Below are 20,193 nucleotides of genomic sequence, written 5' to 3' on the forward strand. Positions count from 1 at the left end.
GACCTTAGAAAGAAAAACATGAAAGAAGAAAAAAAATCGAGTATGTTGTTACATGACTATATGTTTTTCTTCTTCCGCTTAACAGCTATGACTCATTTTGGTAGAAGCGAAGGTGATTTCTGCTAGCCAAGGTTCCCAGACTTTTCTTCCGATTCTATTCCTCGCAAAGCTCCGCATGAATGGATCTGATACGGCTGTCTCTACCGGTAATTAGTAGAGGAAGAAAGCAACGACATGCGGGGCGAAACCTCTCCCAAGATTTATGCTCGCAGTAGGTCAAGGGACATAGTGATGCAGCCATATCATACGCGTGGAGACTTATATCAACATGCTTTTCTAAGCTTCGTTAATTATTGAGTATTTATGGACGAGGAACAAAACTTTGAACAATAAGTAGTCGCGTAGGTGCTCATATGTTTTTACCGAACGACGGCTTTAGTTCCGAAGAATATAATTTATTTCACTTTCCGGATTCCCTTACCCTATTCCTACAACCCTTTCCGCCGGTCCTAATGGCTTTGTAGTGCAGGAAGATAATGGATTGTAAGTCTCCACGACAACGCATCAAAGCTAAGAAAATGTGCGAGGAAATATTTGAAATATATTGTGCAGCGAGCGGAACAAAACACAACGAAATACCTAATACAATTGAATCGATTAATGCGATGCCCAGCGTTTACGCTCGCGAACAACCATATGTTCACTATTGCATCTCATTGACTTTCCATTGAAGCAATACGAAGAGAGGTGTGCTATAGTGAATGATCGTAAAACTTCATCATACTCTTTCTTGAATAACGTTTAAAATTCGTTGCAAGCTATATCGTTGTCGTGATTCGCCTCATGTCAAGGATTGCTTCAAAAAATTTCAAAGTGACACTTTCTCAGTCAAAATCTTCCCACGACAACATCACAAAACAATCATTACAAACAATCATTTTACGAACTGACACAAAAGAGATGACAGAGGCAGCTCACCTGCGCAGAGAGAGCGGGCCAAGTGTCCCCTTGACAGGACCGGCGATTTTAAAGTATCAAAGGTGACGAGGGAAAACCGAGAAACAGGTCGACTACCAGCAAACAACACCAGCACCGCTACTCGCCTCCAGCAGGGATGATGAAGACGGAGAGGGGGGGAGGACGTTTGGGGGAAAACCACTCGCACGGAAAACTTGGATGTCCGACGGAAATCTGCAACGTCCGGACTCTGGTGGGGTATCGGCGCAGCTGCCAAGTTGTGGTGTGCTTCTTTCTTTCTCATATTGGGAGAGATGGTAGGAGAGGGGCTGCGAGGATGGGTGTGTGTAGGACGGTAGATGGCGACGTCGCTTCGGTAGAGCAGAGTTTCTGTGGATGAAACACGTGCCCCTCGCGCGCAGCCCTGAACTTGAAAAGCGAGCCCTCGCGAAGGGCAGGATGGTAGTTAGGGCAGGACGAAAGGATGGTAAAGAAAGTGAAAATATAGCTTCAGTCGTCTGCCGTATGATCGAAGTGTTGGAAGCAATTTAAGTAAACTGAGAAATGCCAATGGTGAGCTTGGTTCAGCTCGGGCTGAGCTTTCGGACGTCCCTGGGAGTCTGCGCTTTTTCACGCATGATAACAGCGGCATATCGTGGTAGCGTTCATGGATGTCACAATGGGCAAAAATTGCAGAAATGAGTCTACATGACGAGTAGTCGAAAAAAATCAAACAAAAACAAACAAACAAACAAACAATTGGTATGCTCATAATGATACTATAGTAATGGGGAACAAAATTCATGCACATTGGGAGGTGCTAGATCATTGAGTAAGCTATAAGCATTACGACTTTTCTTGATTTTTTTTGCACTTGCAATGTAACGTAACTTCCCTCACAATTGGTGCTGCGTCCCAATTTGGACAAATTACTTTTCAAGGTTCAACACTTTGCTCATGCTTCGGGCAAATATAGGGCGTTTTTCGAAAGTAATTCTTTGGTAACGTCACCGCCTATTCGTAATAGCGACGTGTGATTAATTGTAATTAGGAAGATGTTTCCGCAAAATCGGTTTGGATAGCTATTAAATTCCTCTTACTCTGGTACCGGTTGAGGAAGATATTTCTGGAGAGCAGAGTACGGACTTAACTGTACTAATCAACAAAGCCTACAAGAGAAAATGAATTCAGATAATACTATCAAAAAGACTCAGCGTTGCACACAAAAATACATGTATACCTAGAGCTACAAGGACCGCGATTACCAAATTCACAACCGCGTACAGAAAATTAAGGGGTAGCTTTCTTGTGAGGAAAATGTGAAGAACGTGAATGTGATTTCATTGCTAACAAACAACGACAACTTTGTATTAATGATGATGACTGGCGAGTTTAATCGCCAGGGGCAATATACCCCGTTGCTGGCGGTAATGTGATGAAACAAGGAGTCACCTCACAGGGAGGACCGGAGTTCTACGTTGTCCAAAAAGTTTAGGAATGCTTTTAGGGCGAAGCGTTGGTGTACTGGACTTGGCCATAGACCGAGCTATATTGGCATAGTGAGAGGGCTGATTAAGTGAGACTGAAAGTGTGGTTCTTCCTCTTGTGAAAGGTTGGTAGCGCGGACAATGGGGAAGGATGTAATTTAGATCTTCCATATTACTGCAGCGACGGCATCTTGGAGAGTCAACTTGTTGCGGTAACGCCACTAAGCTGTAAAAGCCACGTTGAGGTGTGACAGAAACGCACTTCATCGATGGGTTATGTACCGTTATGTATTTCTCACACGACGAGAAGTTATACAAGACCTTTGTAGCTGTGCTGCCCATCCTGTCGTTACAGAGGGTGTCGCGGTTGGGGGAATACTTGGCCGACATAGCGATGCGATGAGCCGCTTTGACCTCAAAAAGGAATATATCGAATGCGACCTTGTCTTCGTTTTCGCCAGGTCGGAGCCTCCCCTTGCTTTGCATTTGATTGCGATATATTTACTGAAGGTTGGTAATCGTATAAAGGCGCTGAAACTTAGTACAACTGTTTGAACGGTGATTTACTTGAGCTGATACGGTCAAATATTTGAATCATAGCGACTGCAACAGGAGCATTTTCCTACGGTAAGCTTAGAAGTCAGTGGAGGTGGTGCTGGAACTGCTTACCGTAGTCGGACACGCTCAGTAGGGCGACGTCACGACTGTCGCTGGATGGAATGTGGGCATCCTGGGCAGACTTCATAGGGAACTGCGCCGATATTTGTCTTAAAGCGCCTGATGAAAACCCAGGGAAAACACCCAGACAGTACAACCGGCGTCCAGATTCGAACCTGGTCACCTCCCAGTGGCGTGGAATGCATTCATCGTATCCGCTAGGGTTAAATGTGGTGTGCCGTGTTAAAGGTACTGTAAAGCAGCACCGATCAAATGTCATTTAGTGTGGCTATTCGATAGTCCAAGCCACCAGGACAAAAACTGCGCAAGTTTCATTCCAATCGACTGTGCAATTAATTAGAAAATTACAATTAAAGATTACAGGCAACACTGTACTAGGTATTCGAAATGCATCCGTACTCCTGCCACATACGGCGGCAACCACATTGCATGCGTATAACACTGGGCCTGAGATAACAATCCACCACAATCCACCATAAAATCCACTGATCTCGATTGTAAAAGGCTGGATCGCGGATAGGGAGCGCGAGCGTGAAGAAACCGGCCGCCATCTTACGGTGCTCACAACAGTCGCCGCAGCGATCATGGCAACTTCTTGCAATTACGGTCGTACCAACCGTACTGGCAAGGTTACAGGGCCTAAATTTATACAGGTGAGTCACTCTTTATCGAGGAATAAATAGGCGTTCATTCTGTATATTTAGTTGACCATTATGAAGTGTTTTTTTGCCCAAAACGAGCACTGGATGCAGGTTGCTTGATCGCTCTTCCGACGTTCAATCGAGCACACTTGCATTTTATCCGGCGGCAAATACAGTTTGAGTGCATAATATGCTTGAAAGAACACGTTACACTACACAGGTAGTGTTGTCATCAATATATGTGCGAGCACTCGAGCGCTTTTTTGCATGCATTGCTAGCATGGTACACGGTGTTCTCTGCGGAAGCAAGTGCCACATTCATTTCTTTGAATTACCTTCGCGCACAAATTCGGTATTACGTCATAATGAGACCACGATTGTCACCTTTTTTCATGTATTGGTATTGTTTTGTGCCTTGGTTTGATTTGTGACAAAGAATCCTACGTAACGGTGGTGTGGCGCGACTTGAATAACGCCTTTGTCTGAGCTGTATCGTCAGCTTGTTACGATAGTAATAATTTGTAGCGTGTCGTGCTATTTGAAGCAGTTTTTAAGGGTGGTCTCTCAATACAGGTTTCGTCATGAGGGCTACCCAGTGAATAATCTGTGTAGTGTGATACGGCTGGGTGTACAGGTAAGTATCACGTTCCTCATCCACTGGTTTCTACTTTACAGGAAGGAACAACCTCAGTGCACGCACTGTGGTTAGCCTCTCTCAGTTTTGCATATTTTCTTACATGTTCACATCAGAAACACACCTTACACTTTAGGCTCCTTCACCCAACAATATAATAATTATAATTCTTTTTAGAAGAGTTCCCCATATTCTTTTTAGAATAGTTTTCTTTTTAATTTTTAGGAGATACAGGGATTGTAAACCATGTTTTAAACTGATGTTTTAACATTTGTCCAATGCATTTATTAAACAACATATTCATTTTTAACTGGTTGCACCCAAACCAATGTTCTGATGTATTATTTCCTTTGTTGTCGATGCACCATAAAAATTGGAATAATCATCATCAATGCAGGTTACTTCACAGCTGCCTTGACATACTCAAGAAATGGGTGCAGAACCTGCGTAATGCCCACAAACTTTGATTACCACAGCACCTCCAAAAAGTATGTGTCACATGGAATTTTTAACATGGGATTCACAGTATATAATACCTTGTATTAACTGTTGTAGATCTAAGCCGTCTCTACAGTACACTCTCAGAAATTAAAACCGTGAGAACCGTGATAATTGTTTCAGTTAATAGGCATGCACATATATGCTATAAGAAGAAAATTATTTCTTGAGAATGCACTTCTCTGGCTACTGGTGTTGTTTACATATACTGTTGATCACATTCATTTATCACATATTATATTCTTATATATATTATTATATTAACACATATTTGATCACATTAAATTCAAAATTCATCATATATAAGAAAATACCAGGAGGGAAGTTGCTATTCATTGCTCATTCTAACCTAAAATTGAGTGCTACAAATTTAGAGAGAGTACCTGTCCATTGTCATTCCTAAAATATATATTGTCATTGTAGCAAGGTCATAAAACAATAAATGTAGTCTTTTGTGACCTCCCTGGACGTTCATTGTATCCTGAAACGCATAAGTGCAAGAAATAACTTGAATAAACTTGATGTTGTATAAACTTGATATAAAATGTTGAATAATATAATGTATGATATAAAATGTTGAATAAACTTGAACTTGTATATTCTCTTTACTCACCATCAGTGACCTTCTTTACAAAAGCATATCGTGTTAGATTTTTTTTGTTTACGTTTCACAGACGGTGTACACGAGGGCCAAAATGACAAAATCACAACTGTTTCAAGCTCCAAATCGTCCTGCTGCAATTATCCTGTTGCAGACCATACGTGTGTAGTGCAAGAAGGCCCTTGCACATCAAAATGTAAGATGGGAGTCACAGTTAATGCAAAGTGGTTCCTATGAGAGACTTCGATGCTGAACAAAATTGTGCAAACTGCGGAAGGTGCCGTAGAAGATATTCAGAAAGCGTGTCTGGTCTCACAACGGTGCTACGGCGCTCTCTTTTAGATGACGATGATACTCATTGGTGTTTCAGATGTGCAGCTGCATTTTTTCGAACGTGCTCCACATAACAAGCATGACAAAGTCAGCACTGGGTAGCAGGCCCCGTTCCTAAGCAGCTTTGCTCACGCTGCAGTTGTATTCAGCAAAAGCATGTGAGTACTCGAGAAGGACATTCAGTTTGGCACAACCGCGCCTGCAAATAATCAGAACAAATGAAGGAAGAAACAAACAAACATAGAAGGGCTGTACTTCAAAAAGAGGTAAATCTTGTGTCTCAAGGAGGTGTTACCACTTTTAAGTAACTTAATTGATTAAGCTTACATCACTACCTCATTAACTGTCCTAACGAGCGTGTTCTAATTGCGTAAAGCAATTAAATCACGCTCACAAACGTATTTGGGCTGCTTCGGTGTGTCCATATTTGCGAGGCAAAGCACCGCAGTCGTTCACTAAAAGTCACTTTCTGCGGCGGTGCTTGATATAAATCATACGAAACCGATACACGGCTAAAACAACGGCTGTGATTCTACAGAACGATCTCTTTCTGCCATGCGAGTATATCCTTTCCCGGACCGTTCTTTATGGAACAATTTTTGTCCAGAACGCAGCACGGGATATTACATACATGGTGGTTGTTAATCTCACATCGTTTCTTGTTGAAATATTGGCTGGGAAACGTACTGTAGTACAATCCCCAGCGCTGCACTGCTGTGACGGTCTAGTTTCGGAATGCAAAACATAACGTAATTAAGAATCGAACGGCAGGACACCTGTGAAACACTGTTAGGATACATCAGTATACTGGCACCTTACAAAATTGTGTGATGACAAGCAACGATCAACGCCTGCAGCGCTATAAATACTCACAATCTCCGTTGCCTCCCATTGTTTTCTATGGGCGCACACTGCGCTTTAGGGCCTCCCAACATGGCGGCCCGAATGCACGCCTCTCCCCCGCGAGCCCCTCTCCCATGCGCCATCCAGCCTTTATACATAGAGATCAGTGATAAAATCCGCCCCTGCAATCCACACAACGATCCACATCTGAGGGTAAACGGATAAGCGAACTGAAATGAAATGCTGAGCCGTTGAAAAAAATGTGTCAGACGTTCAAGAAGCCAGACAGCGTCGGGTTCGTTCACAGAGGTTAGGTTCACAGAAAGAGTTTGGTCGCTCGAAAGTGGTCGCGAACAGAAGGAGCGCGCAGGCGCAGCAGAGAAGTAGGGGGAGGCTCCATCGCCAGCGTCCAGCGCTGGGTTACTTCGCAAAAAACGCTGTTAACAGGGGTTTCAGAATGCATAGGTAAACAGGGAAACTAATAATATGGTTACTAAAATAATGAAGTTCCGATGTAATAGTGTGTAATACCAATTTTCGGTGTTGCTCGCTGTGCAGGGGGCTGTTTGACACCAGGCGTCGCACCGCTCCACTACGCGCGTGCACAGAATTCTTACGGAAACGCAAGAATTCCGTGCACGCGCGCGACGATGTCAGAGTACGAAATCCTCAGGGCCGTAGAAATTCAGGTATCCCATACAGGGTCATGCATAAGGTATACTCTACCTGGTTACGGCTATAAACACGAGCAGTGCTTGGCATGTCTTGGTTTTCCATACAGTCTAATAGTGGTTTCCATGTGAATCACGACACTGCACTACATATGCAAATAAATCTCCAATACGCCATTCGCCCTGCTGAATACATACATTTCCTGAGACCTACACAGAATTCATTGTGGTTCTACACACGTTCGTACAAACACCCGAAGCATTGCCGTTCAGAGATTTATTTAATCGGTGAACATTCATGCCAATTGGATAATTCTCTCGTCTTGCCGAGTACACCCTTGGTTCTTTTAATAACTGAAACAGAACGTTCTCGATTAGGCACCGAAATTCATTTTAGGATAACACTTACTTTTGAGCCGCGTAAGCCGGACGCGAACGAGGCGGGGAACGCATACCGACTTCGTTAACACGTTCATACACGTCTCCGGGAGCAGCCATAGCCGCTGGTGGCTTCTTGGCAACAGATGCCAAAGTCAAGAAGGTAGTTGGCCCGAACAACCTGTGCGCGTAGATCTTGTCGAAGAGCCACTTTGCACCGCTGTTGTCCCCCGGAGCGGCGCACCAGCATAGCACTCCCATCTGTGTCGATTAAGGAAGTTTGGGCATGGGACTTGCACGGCACTCACGTTATTGCGCTACTGAACTTTGTTGTCTTCTGCTTCAGAACGACGAGAGTATCGTTACTGGAAGCAGTTTCAGAAGGAAACGAGACTTGGTCAAACAGGAACTTCCAAAGAATAACCAATTACTTTAGCCGGAGCATTTTGTTCAGAAGGCGCGTTTGCAAAAGACTATTTATAGCTAATAATTGATATTGTTCCGAAGGTTCCGCGACGGTCCGGGAGTTACACGATGAGTGCACAGGAACGAACACTCAAGATCGATATTCCTAAACGATCGTCGACTTAGCCCTCCGCTCGAGCTGCTCCTTGAGACCGGTTTTGTGATTAAAAATTGACGTTGACTTAGGCCACCGAATGGAGAAAATCCTTCGTGCATTCCTCGGGTACTACACGCTAGTATCGGTGTATCCTTAAAAGGACCCCTCAAGTAAATGGGCGATTCTACGCTCCACATTCCGGTGTCGGAGGCAGAAAGCAGAGTCGAGAGTAGTTAGAAAATGGCCCTGAGTGTTCGCTCGTCTACACCCAGGAGGGTTCCTTACCTCGCAAATGTAGAAGCAGCGAATGTAGGATCCTAGAATATTGAAAACCGGGCTTAGCACAACCGTCACGGTGCCGTAGATGATCCAATAGCACAGCCACTTTTGGACGCCAGGCATGTCCTTTTTGTCAAGGGCCCGAATGCTGTAATATATAAGTTCACCAAGATACCGCAAGATGGGTGACTCCAAAGGGTTCCTTACCTTCCGACGATGCCGTAGGCTGTGGTAAAGAACAGTGTAGCGTAGTAGCCAAAGACGTTCGTCAGGTACATTAGCACCACGGATGCGATTAAAACTGCGTGGAACAACCAAATTGAACCAACCAACTAACCAATTAGAATCATACAACGTCATTGTGATGTTACTAGAAAAATTGTTGCGCATGAGTGAAACTTCAAGGGATCTGGAGGAGTTGCGAGCATTGCTACGGCGTGCCAAAATTGCGTGCAAAGAAAAAAAGGACTGCGCATACTAAGAGCTTAAAGCGGTACATTCCAGTGCCGATGGCTATTTCCCACTCCTATGACGAACGAAAGGTGGCAAACGTACCATAGGCGAGGTACTCTCGCGGAATTTTCGCCTGGCGTTCGAACTTGTCCAATGTAGACCCGATTGGCCCCCGCTCTCGCAAAAACCTGCCCAGATGGTCGTGCATGGTGGTACCGGCTTCACTTTGTGCCATGCTTGTAGACGAGACCGACGAGCAGCTGATGGAAACGGGGGCAGCGTCAGGGTCTGCGACGGCCGCTGCTGGTGGATAGGGAACAGCGTCAAGACATACACGTCCGGTCACCGTAAATTTTAGAATAAACTGATTTGCTCGGGCCAACCCGCGCGGAGGTGCTGAACAGAAGTCACGTGCGCATCTCGTTCTTGTTGCTGACAATGCCCATGCCACTGCTATGGCGCGATGCCCACATACCAGAAGGATCTGGCTTATTGTTATATCAAGTAAACAATAGGAAGTCGCACCCGTTCAAGGAGGTTGCACTCATTTTAGAAGGGTCACCTTCGCGCTGTCAGAAAACAATCATAAGCCATAGCAAATCCACAATTCTAATACGTAAGGAAGGTTTTTGTGACATACACATATCCCGCGTTTTGTACTGTTCTTTGAAGATCACTGCTTGCGGCATTGTGCTGTTTTTTTGTGTGTGTGTCTTGTGTACTCCTGTGTGAAGGAGGGTTTTGAAGTTCGCAAAGTTTCAACACTTCCCGGTGGTGGTTGTGGTGGTGAAAGAGCTAGCCCTTATCGGCCTCACTCAGGCGGGTGACGTCACGACTAACGCTCTAGGGGGAATGTGCGTCCTGGGCCGACTTCTAAGCGAACTGTGCGAACATATGTCTGACAGCGTCAGAGGAAAGCTCTTCCTTCTCCTGAAGTGTGGCATATAGCCACTCTTGTGCAGGCCATTGGCCAATCTTCTCGGTGTGGCACAGAGCCAAAGCGGTACAGTTCCATCGCCCCCACCACCACACAGCCACGGGACAATAGGTCACGGTTCAATGGGCCTGGATGAAAGGATAAAGGGTGAGGGATGAGATTAAAAATTAAAAACGATGAGATGACGAGATGAATGATACACCTGCATTGATGCAGTGGTGGCGTCTACGGTGCGGCCGAAAGACAAAACAGTAGATTGTGATAATGGACCGGAAAAGGTTTGTAAGGGATTGATGAAAAATTGGCGGCGGATGGGTGCATATAATGAGCAACGGAGAAGAAAAGTGTTCCATCGTCTCATCACGCACACAATGCGGGCAACTAGGAGATGGTCGCGCACGTACTCGGAAAATGAAAGGAAGGAACCCCGCGATGGAACTTTGTGGAAAGTGTTTCAATGCGCCGAGAAGGAGAAAGTAGGGAATTCTAATTCGATCCTACGTGATAAAACTACTTATCTCTGTGGTCAGTTGCCGTTGGGCTATGCGCCACTCTTTTGAAGCAGAAGCAGGACAAGAAGACCTTGACGGGATAAGGACTCACTGGCTAAGGATAAGACTACTAAGGAGATCAAATCGCTTAAAAATTTAATACAAGGCCCGGGGGAAAAAGTCGAATAACCACAGTGTCTGTAAACCGTAACGCCGCCTTCGCAAGGGCTCGGTCATCTCATTCACAGTGACACCCACGTGTCACGAACCCATGATATGAGTTCCCGGATGTGAGCTGAAGATAAATCATAAGTGTGAAGTGTGATAAATCACAATAAGTGAAGAGATGGCGAGCCATGAGATTCCTATTCGGAAATCTTGTGTTCGCTGCTGTCGGGAAAATGCACGTGCTCCTTCCGGTGGTGGCGGTGCTAATGAAAGAGCTTGCCCGTGTCAGCCTCACAGAGGTGGGCAACGTCACGGCTAACGCCCTATAGGAGAATGAGCGTCCTGGGCCGACTTCTAAGGGCACTGCGCCGACACATATTTGACAGTATCGGCGAAAAACCCAGGAAAAACCCCAGACAGCACAGCCGGCACCAGGATTTGAACCCGGGTACCGCCCAGTCTCGACGTGACATGGCCAGCACGCTAACTTCTCAGTCACGCGGTACGTGCTCCTTCCTCTCGTCACTCTGCGTTTCCATATTAATCTCTCCGAGTGAACGAATAGAAAAAAAGAAAGAAAAGGCGGTGGTTCTCAACTGATGTTATTCGAGGGAACCCCTGATCGTGCAATCCAGGACCTCCCGGAACCTGCAACACTGGGGCAAATGTGTTAGAGGTGGGTCTTGCGAATTTGATGCCGTACAAAGAGCAAATTCTTATTGTGTCTTACTGATTCTTTAAATGTTTAATTATAATTTTTTATTATTGCTTGGTTTCACAACACCTCCCCGCAGATAACGTACTGTGGTTTGCCACCGATGCTTGTAAATCCGAAGTTGATGTGGGCGGGAGGGTCGCTCAGAGGTTTCTCAGAAGTAACCATGACTTTCCATTTACTATTAATGCTTTTGAAACACAAGACAAAAAGCAAAAGCGTGGTTCGGATTAACTGTCGGGTTCAGTTGCGAGATGAGCCAACCCATGCGGACCACAGCTGCTGGCTCTACTGTTTGCAACGACTGTCAGCCGCTGCAACCTTGTCCTGCGATCTCGATGTCAATTTCAATGTCAATGATCAAATGTCGAGCACTGTTCGATATAACAAGGCTCTACGAGAACGAACCCCGGTAGGCTCTCAAGTTACACTCTTGGGTGCTACACAGTATCCTGTTCGCGGACCCTCAGGACAAGGCTCGTGGAACGCCTGAGTTCCGCAGAACCCCGGTTGAGAAACACTGGTTTAAGGTCATAAATGTGATGGGCTATCAGTGCATAAGGATAATTCGTGTTAGTACGTCGCCAGACAGCTACGACAGTATGCCTCACGGTACAGCTATGACTCGCCCGTGGCAGCGTTTTCCCATAAACATAAAGATCAAATGGCCGTGCTCGGCTTTCCTGCATATTTCCTAGAGTGCAACAATCCTGCATCTACATTTTTTTTTTTTTTGTCGAGTGACCTGTGAAATCCCCAGGTCGGGGATAGGCGATCTCTCTGAGTGGCAAGGTCACTTTGCAGCACTGCCCGTGGTAGCATTTGTTTCGAGCCGTTCGACTCTTTCCGGTAAGGGGAATTCCTTGAAGATTCCGAACGGTCTATCGCTCATACTCATTACGCATGACGCGCGCATGACGCGACGTGTTCTACTACTGCATCAAACCTAAGTTGCATAGCGCACTGAAAGAGCACGGGGATACAACCAACAACGTAACGAACATCAAAAGTATCTCCCACGGTACACCACTGTCTAACGTTGACACGCCTCCGCAACGTGCCCTTCTCTAGGCAACATCCTACTTTAGGGATCTCGTTTCCGAATGTGTCAAAAGACGGTGGAATTAAGTTTGGGTTTGAATGTAAAAAATGGGATAGAAAGAGTGCAATATTTATGTTCCCTCATGAAGCTAGCATGCAGAATACTTGCCAAGATACATTATTTTCACATTGGCCTTGACCTTCATATGATGCGCATTTCAGACATAATTTAATGCACATAGGGCATATGTGGATTTAATAATTTTCGCGTCAAATTGTTTACGTAAGACTGTTTTTGTGCAATAACAGTATCTTGTTCGTTCGAAATATCCGCGAATCCCAACTTCAAACTTTTCCGTCTGCTTAATGTTGACTGATTGATCAGTTTTCCCTCTCGCCAAGTGGCGCAACTGCCATCATATTCGTAAGCGACCACTCGTTGAGTAGCTACCAGGTGGTAAGAAGATGAAACGAATGATATAATGTTTGCTCATGTTCCTGCTATGGCCAACGCCTCCAAGAAGAATAGACAACTTTCTGAGTACTGTTGGCATACAGCACCAGAGCTAAGGTCTCACAAGAATTAGAAGTTACCACATGTGTTGTTGCTTACCCCCTGCTTCCATTCTTCCAGCCACACGACGGTTCTTACAAAGTGTATGGCCATACGAAAAACGTTGTCTTTGGAAAAGTTAATTCCAAAAGTAACCGAGTTAGAGCTACAGTTAGTATTGCGACTAAAGTAGCTGAGTTACAAGTACGCTTATCCTTCACAAATAGTAACTAGTTAAGTTACATGCCAAGTAACTTAGTCACCTTACAGTTACTTTCCAAAGTGACAAAAAGGACTCTAGAAACTTTAGTTCTCAATTCTTCGCTAGTGCAATGTCAACTACTTGCGCAGGTTACACTTGAACGACAGCTGCTACCCGAAGTTTGTCTCTGTAAGACTTCCCCTCTTTATTCCAAAGTATCTCTAACAATGCCGAACAGTCGCTCAACTGTGGCACACCCGCAGACTTGTACAGTGCTGGACAAAAGTTTACAGAACACACTCTGGCGTATTCCATCCTCAATGACACGCTAGCAGCGAATGGGACCATACAGACATATAAACATGTGGCTAGGTAACCCAGTCACCTGTTTGCATGTCCGCACGGTACCATTTGCTGCTAGCACGTCATTCTGATGAATGAATTCCTCGTAGCGTGTTCCGTAGACTTTTGTCCAGCAGTGTGCACGTTACTCGAGGAAGGTAATTGATTGCCGTTACTATCACTCTGGTAGCAAAAGTAATTTTTTATCGTTACAAATTACTCGGCCAAAATTGTAATAAAGTATAACTGCTAGAAACGTAACGCTCTACTTTCGATAGGAAGTCATATGTCTAATTAAAATTCGTGAAATGACACATACCTTGACCCGCTTTGTGAGATTGGAACTCGTCGCCTTTGAACCGGATAGGAGATTTTTGTCATGTAAACACATCGTGCCTATAAACATTGTTTTCGTCACTTCGTCATATAAGCCATTTCCGAAAGGCTGAAGCCATGGCGATAAATCAGGAGAGTGAGTTGACATGGCAGTATCGAAGAGGAAGGGCACAACAACAACAACAATAAATGGAGAAGTGATGATGACATGGGATGTTTCTCCGTGGTAGCCACGGGACCCTACCCCACTTCACAGCGGTTATTATGAGGGGATTAATTATGATGAACGCGAAGCGATGACACGTTCAGAGTTCTGTTTAGAGCTCTTCGAGGAGCCCAGTGGCTTGCATGAAAGCAAAAAGACAGCGAAGAGCTGGGCACTGATGCGCAGGAGAGCTCTATGGGCCAAGTACTTTGGACAAGCTGAATGGTCTATGGTCGAGAAGCTCAAGTTGGCGTCGAAACTCCCGGCGTTCACTGGTGTACTGGTCGCAGTCCTCGATGATAGAGGAAGGACAATCGTAACTACGAACTCAGTGTTTTTAGCAACCTGTCTGTGTATCTCCTTCTATGGCGTTGACCCTTGAAGTCTTCACAATAGACCAGCGGCATGACGAAGCGAGTTAAGGTAGCCAAGGTAAGGAGTTAAGGTAAGGTTCGTTGGTGGTAGCCAAGGTCGTGCAGAAGACTGTGAGGTGGGAGGTGCAAATCCTACCACTGTCTGTCACCACTACACTTTGCTGTCTGAGGTTTTCCCTGGCTTTTCCAAAGACGTTCCAGACTAATGTCGTCACAGTTCCCCTGAAGTCGGTTCAGGACGCATACTGACCCCCCCTCCCGTCCCCCACTCCTTCCTGATGTTCTCTCTCTCCATCTGTTCACATCTGCACGGCACTCATAGCCACCGTTGGTTCGCGACGACAGCAGAAAGGCAGAAAAAGCAGGTGGGAAAGGCTGTGATGGAGCCTGTAGGTTGGTTTCGTCTATGATAAAGTTTAGTCGAACAGTAATCGAGTACTCGGTAATCGATTACCCAAAATTGTAATCAGATTATTTGCAAAATTTCTGACGCGGAAAACTAATCGATTACTCGCAAAATTACTCGAAAAAGTAATTGATTACTAGTAACACAATTATCTGTAACGCGTTACGTACAAGTCTGGCCGCACGGGATAAACTTCCTTCTTCCATATGGCACATAGTAACTCTGACTACATAAATATTTTTTTATCTTCAGAGTTCAATGGTTCCGTTTCGCATTGCACAACGCCAATATCAACTTTAATTTGAACCGTTTGGCTACAGTGTAAGCTTTGTATGTTTGTGCGAGGTTATACTTGGAACGTATCCTGGCATAGTGAGGTGTCACCACAGTCAAGTTGACGGTCTCCTCCGAATGCGGTGATAGCTGCACCGTTGTTACATACCCTTTCATTTGGAGCTACGGGCAGTTGTGTGAGCCAGGAATAAGAGGCAGCAACGGGTGGAGAAAGAAAATGCTAAACCTTCTCTAGGTATATTGTAAAAAAATTACGACTCTGAAAGTATACCGTAGCTAGTTAGTGAAAAATAGGTAAACAGATACAACTGACAGTTACTTTCTTAGGAAGAGTAATTAGTTACAACTACCATTTTCTTTTCCAGTAACTATGGCTACCGTAACTAGTTACTTCTAACTAAGTTACTGTCCAAGACTCGAAAAACTACGTTTATTACGCTTTTTCCGGTAGTACGAGTTCCTCGTGGGAGCCTACCCGTGTGAGATTACATCTGTAATGAGGCATTTACAGAAAAAAAAAATATTATGTAACTTTTCCCGGAACATGTCAAACACTGTAAACAATCAATAGCTTTGAAGTTCATCGCCTAAGTACCGCCACTATGCCAGTAGCATACACTGACCCCGGAATAATATTATTATTCCATCCTTTTGGGTGGCTCACATACTTACAGCGTCTAACATATTTAATGTGAGAAAATGGAGTGCTCTAGTGGATCGTACGCTATCGCTAGGGTCTCGGGTTTTCGTATTTATCCGAAAAATCCGTAAAACGTACTCCGGCAAAATTTTAAGCAATCCGGATTATTCCGAAAACCTCCACTTGTTGAAGGTTGCAGTATGCTGAAACTCGGCAGGCAGATGTTTTCCCTGATAACCGGGTTATTGTTCTTGAACTCCTTCTGCGCCCTGGGTTTCTTCTGACCTCGGATACCGGCCACACGGCAACATAATAATGATTTCCGTGACCTAGCATTTCTCTTCGGCGGTCATCTCGACCACTTGAGGGTTCACCGCCCGGGGTTTTCCTCAGTCTGTTTCCCGATTTCCTTGTCCTACACGTGACCTAAGCACTAAAATAACCATCGGACCGAGGTCATACGGCGTGGTGTTTTTGAAAGGGCAACTAGTTGCAGTGCTGACGACAAGATGGAACGCAAGCGAAAGCTGCCCTGCGACTACGTCACGGCGCACCCTGATTTCGAGAAGTGCACATCGTCCCGCGATCGCGATGCAGAAGTTGTCGTATGTAAGTACTACCGAACTCTAACAGCGTGCGTCACACGAAATATATGTTAAGTTTGTGCCTCTTTAGTGTTGAAGCAATAAATGTGACAACTGCGTTTTCGCTGCACAACTGTGAGTGCGTCATCAAGTTTTTTCTGAATTTGGGATATTAACTCAGCTGTAAACTCCGAAAAAAAACCCCCCTAAAATAACTCCGTTTTTTACAAACAATAAGCTCCGAACACAGGGAGGAAGAGGGGGAGTTGGTGAGAGTTCATGTCGCTACAATGCAGCACTCAGACGGGACGAAGGGCAGTTAAAACAAGGAGACAAACGTATCCCAAACGAAAAACATCCTCCGGTTACGCCCAGAACCCTAGCTATCGCCTTTGCGTACGTGAGAGATAGCGTTGTGGTTCTGCACAATGCGTGAAGCTCTGACTATAACGAGGCAGGGCAGCGCTTTCCTGCCTCGTTATGCTATACCAACAAGCCCCAAGGTTTGCTCTTCTCTCACTATGTTTTGCGCGTACGCAGAAGCACCAACGCTATCCCCTATCGTACGGAAAGGCGACAGCGTACGAGGCACTAAAACTCACTATTAACTACATTCCGTTCGGCAACCTGTGTAAGCTAAGGTGATTGTTTGTTGCCAGAAATGTTCACCTGCGGCAAAAACAAGTTGGCGGTATCGGTTGCACGGCGCCGGAGCAGCGCTTTTGGGGGCGACAACGGGCCATGGTCTTATGCTCGGAGCACGGTCTGCACGGTCCTAACAACGGAGCTTATGCTCGGCCTCGACCTGCAGGGCCCTGAGAGCGCCCTGAGCATGGAAGGCACGCTCGTCGGCGACAAGCAGGGTGACCCACCGTTTCCAGTGGTCACTTGCAAAAAGAATCGCCCAGGGGGCATCCCGGTAGTCTTCCAGTGCAAGAGCGACTCAGATTCTTTCTGGAATGTCAACCCTGATCTAATCGCCCACCACTTCCTAACAGCGACCCAGGAGAAAGTGCTCCACAATCATATCAATAAGCAGGGCACTCCCATCCTTCATGTCTTCTCCGAGCGTTCGGCGAGCAGACTGCTCAGCCTGAAGTCACTTGCGAATATCCCTGTCGAGCCCCGTATTCCGGCTTCGTATACGCGTACTACGAGCAGAATGTCGGTTGTCTCCCGCCGTTACAGCGGGGACCAGCTGTTGGAGTTCTTCGAAATCTGTGGTATCTCGCTGTTAAAAGAGAAGTGGCCTTCTCCCGTGATAGCGACGGATCTGCCACTGCAATCACAAAGTCCCGCGTCCTGTTGAGTTTCCAGCCAGGCCTCATGCTCCCTGCAGAGATTTACTTTGGGTTCACGTACTACCGCGTTTCGGAGTACATCGACCCGCCTGTTCAGGGCTTCAACTGCCAAAATCACGGTCACTATACAAGGGCCTGTCGTGTGCCACGAAGATGTAACGTGTGCCCTGGCCCACATGGCTATAAAGAGTGCACTGCTCGGCGCGAGCCGAAGTGTGCCAATTGTGCCGGACCACATACTGTGACCTTTCGGATGTGTAAAGTTTCTAAGGCTGCTGCTGCTGCACATCGGTGACGGGTCAGGAATGGGGAGGCCAGCTCTGCGCCGCCAGACAAGCGATCGTCCCCTGTTTCTGCCGAGCACTTCCCGAGCCTTCCGAGGGGTGTGCAGCCCCTACGCGAAACAAACTAAGCACACGGGTCTCACATGGCACAAGCGTCGGCTGTCAAATCAACCGCGCCATCACCTCCTACAGTACCTGGCCCTCGCAAATCTGATCTCGAGCGACCCCAAGTGTCTGGGACTTTTGTGGCAGGCTCCTCCCAGCTGCCCACGGGACAGGACACCCTCTTTGATTCCATCCTCCCCATGCTCTTCGCTGCGCTGCGCGTCATCGTTCACTAGCTTCCTGGGTCTGCTGGTCTGTCAACAGTTTAAGCTGTCCTTGCTCTGGAGCCACTGCTTAGCAGTTGCCTTCGTGCCCCTTCGACCGGCAATGAATAATGGCATGCAGCATTCGACGTCAGTGCGCTACAAAACCACGGCAATCTTCCAGTAGAATTCCAGAGGGCTACGGTCAAAGATATAGGATTTCCGCCAGTTTGCATGGCGTCATAAATTTCCTGTCATGTGTATCGCAGAATATGGACTGTCGCCTGACTTCCGTCTATTTACGTTACTCACCTTTCTGAGCTCCATGGTGCAGGAAGCCGCTCTGCCATTTTCAGTCCTTAGCCGAATCAGAAATCGAGATATCCTCTTTAGCCAAACCAGGAGCTTCCGCGTCTGCAAGGGAGTACCTTCGACTACGGAGACATACTCTGTCCTAGCCGAGGCACGCGAACCACCGGTCGACGTCCTGCGGGACCTTCTCGCACCGTACCTTACTCGGCACCGCCTTCACTCTTTCGGCACGTGGACGAAGACTACCCGGCCTCTGACTTCGGTCGTGCTATCGTTCGCCTAAAAGGGTCTGTCCCTGCACAATTCTCCCTGCCCTTGCACGCCCCGGCGATGTGGACACTTGCCAGACCCGAGGTCTGTGCCACTATTCCCGGCCTCCAGAGGAAGAACGATGTGCCTGTGGCAGTAGCCCGCCAGCTCGCGCTCGAGCATCTCAGTTCGGCCTATCCGCAGAGCCGTGCCATATATACTGATCAGTCGGTAGCGAATGGATCATTAGCGGCGGCCTTCTACGTCTCTCAGGAAAACCGTGACCTCGCCCTCCGACTTCGCTACAAAGTGTCCTCCACGGATGCGGAGGTGCTCGGTCTGCTCGCCACTCTGCAGCATATCGCTTGATGCGTGTGTCATCATCACAGACAGCAAGACGTCTTTGGCACTCCTGTCAGCATACCACCCCAGCGTCGTGAGTGATCTGCGTACCATTGTACTTCAGGAGTACGCCCACCTCTCCTCGGTCGGCCACCGTATCTGCCTTCAGTGGGTACCCGGGCATACAGGGCTACACGGAAACACCACTGGTGACGCGGCTGCGAGACGCGTCGCGCTTGATGCGGCCACGCCGGTACCCATACTGCCGCTCCCGGTGTCTGCGTGTTGCCTGCTAATACGGCGTTTCTGCAGCGACGGCACCCGTCAGTTTCTTGTAGACGCTACCCGATCTCATGCAATCCTGCAGTCCATCGATCCCCCACTGGAGTTTGTCATCGGCTGCCGCTGTACCCGCGAAGGAGGGTCTCTTCTACATCGTTTTCGGCTGAACGATGCCCTCACCTGATCTGATTACTCCTGTTCAAAATAGGGCCGTGTCCTATCTCCCATTTGCCCCAGCTGCGTCGTAGAAGACGATATCCCCCATCAGCTCCTCCACTGTCGGCATCACCTTCATCATCGTGCCGTCTGTCTCCGTCATCGTCTGTCTCCGTCATCGTCTGTCTCCGTGCGCGCGGGCTAGCCAGTGGAGTGTCACAAAGGCGGTGCTCCGCTTTCTACGTGATACGGGCCTCCTGTGCTCCCTGTGAGCCGGGTGTTTTTTTATTATATTTTATTCTTTCTTTGTTTAGGGAATAACAAGTCGGCATGCTGCATGGCTGACCTTTCCACTTTTATCTTTCCTTTTTTTCTGCCAATAAACCCCTGCTTCTTCTGCTTCGCATTGATCTCGCTTTCTTTTTCTGTGTTTTACGTCTTTCATACTATGAAAAGTAGCGGCAGCGGAGAAAGAGTCCGCCGCTCGCCATATTTGTAGCGGAAATACTTTTCCCGCTACCAATTTAAAATGTAGCGGGATGGCTACTCCGCTAGTGAAAAAAAGTAGCGAATGCGGTAGCGGCGCTATGTACAACACCGCATCTCACATTATGGTGATTTATCCAGTACCGGCCTCGGTGAATCAGTTGGTAGCG

General features: G+C 46.8%; 2 protein-coding genes and 1 long non-coding RNA gene across 4 annotated transcripts in view; 1 reads left to right on the plus strand and 2 right to left on the minus strand.

The window, feature by feature from the left end:
* Window positions 1-1,212, minus strand: part of LOC135386121 (transmembrane protease serine 12-like) — a 31,147-nt gene extending 29,935 nt beyond the window's left edge. For both annotated transcript variants that reach the window (XM_064615874.1, XM_064615873.1), the window contains exon 1: window positions 979-1,212. The gene's annotated coding sequence lies outside the window, so the exon portion shown is untranslated. The remainder of the gene's footprint in view (window positions 1-978) is intronic.
* A 2,452-nt stretch (window positions 1,213-3,664) lies between these two features.
* On the plus strand, window positions 3,665-5,092 carry LOC135386126 (uncharacterized). The gene is made up of 3 exons (XR_010420603.1): window positions 3,665-3,775; window positions 4,337-4,397; window positions 4,795-5,092. It is a non-coding gene; the product is annotated as an uncharacterized LOC135386126 (long non-coding RNA).
* A 2,513-nt stretch (window positions 5,093-7,605) lies between these two features.
* On the minus strand, window positions 7,606-9,426 carry LOC135386125 (receptor expression-enhancing protein 5-like). Its single transcript, XM_064615880.1, has 5 exons — window positions 9,118-9,426; window positions 8,770-8,863; window positions 8,569-8,710; window positions 7,753-7,982; window positions 7,606-7,697 (listed from the first exon to the last, which is right to left on the minus strand). The coding sequence occupies exons 1-5, from the start codon at window positions 9,248-9,250 to the stop codon at window positions 7,691-7,693; spliced, it is 606 nt and encodes a 201-aa protein (XP_064471950.1). The 5' UTR covers window positions 9,251-9,426; the 3' UTR covers window positions 7,606-7,690.
* Between the last annotated feature and the right edge of the window lie 10,767 nt (window positions 9,427-20,193).

This window comes from Ornithodoros turicata, chromosome 2 (genome assembly GCF_037126465.1).
Source record: "Ornithodoros turicata isolate Travis chromosome 2, ASM3712646v1, whole genome shotgun sequence".
NCBI classification, from domain to species: domain Eukaryota; kingdom Metazoa; phylum Arthropoda; class Arachnida; order Ixodida; family Argasidae; genus Ornithodoros; species Ornithodoros turicata.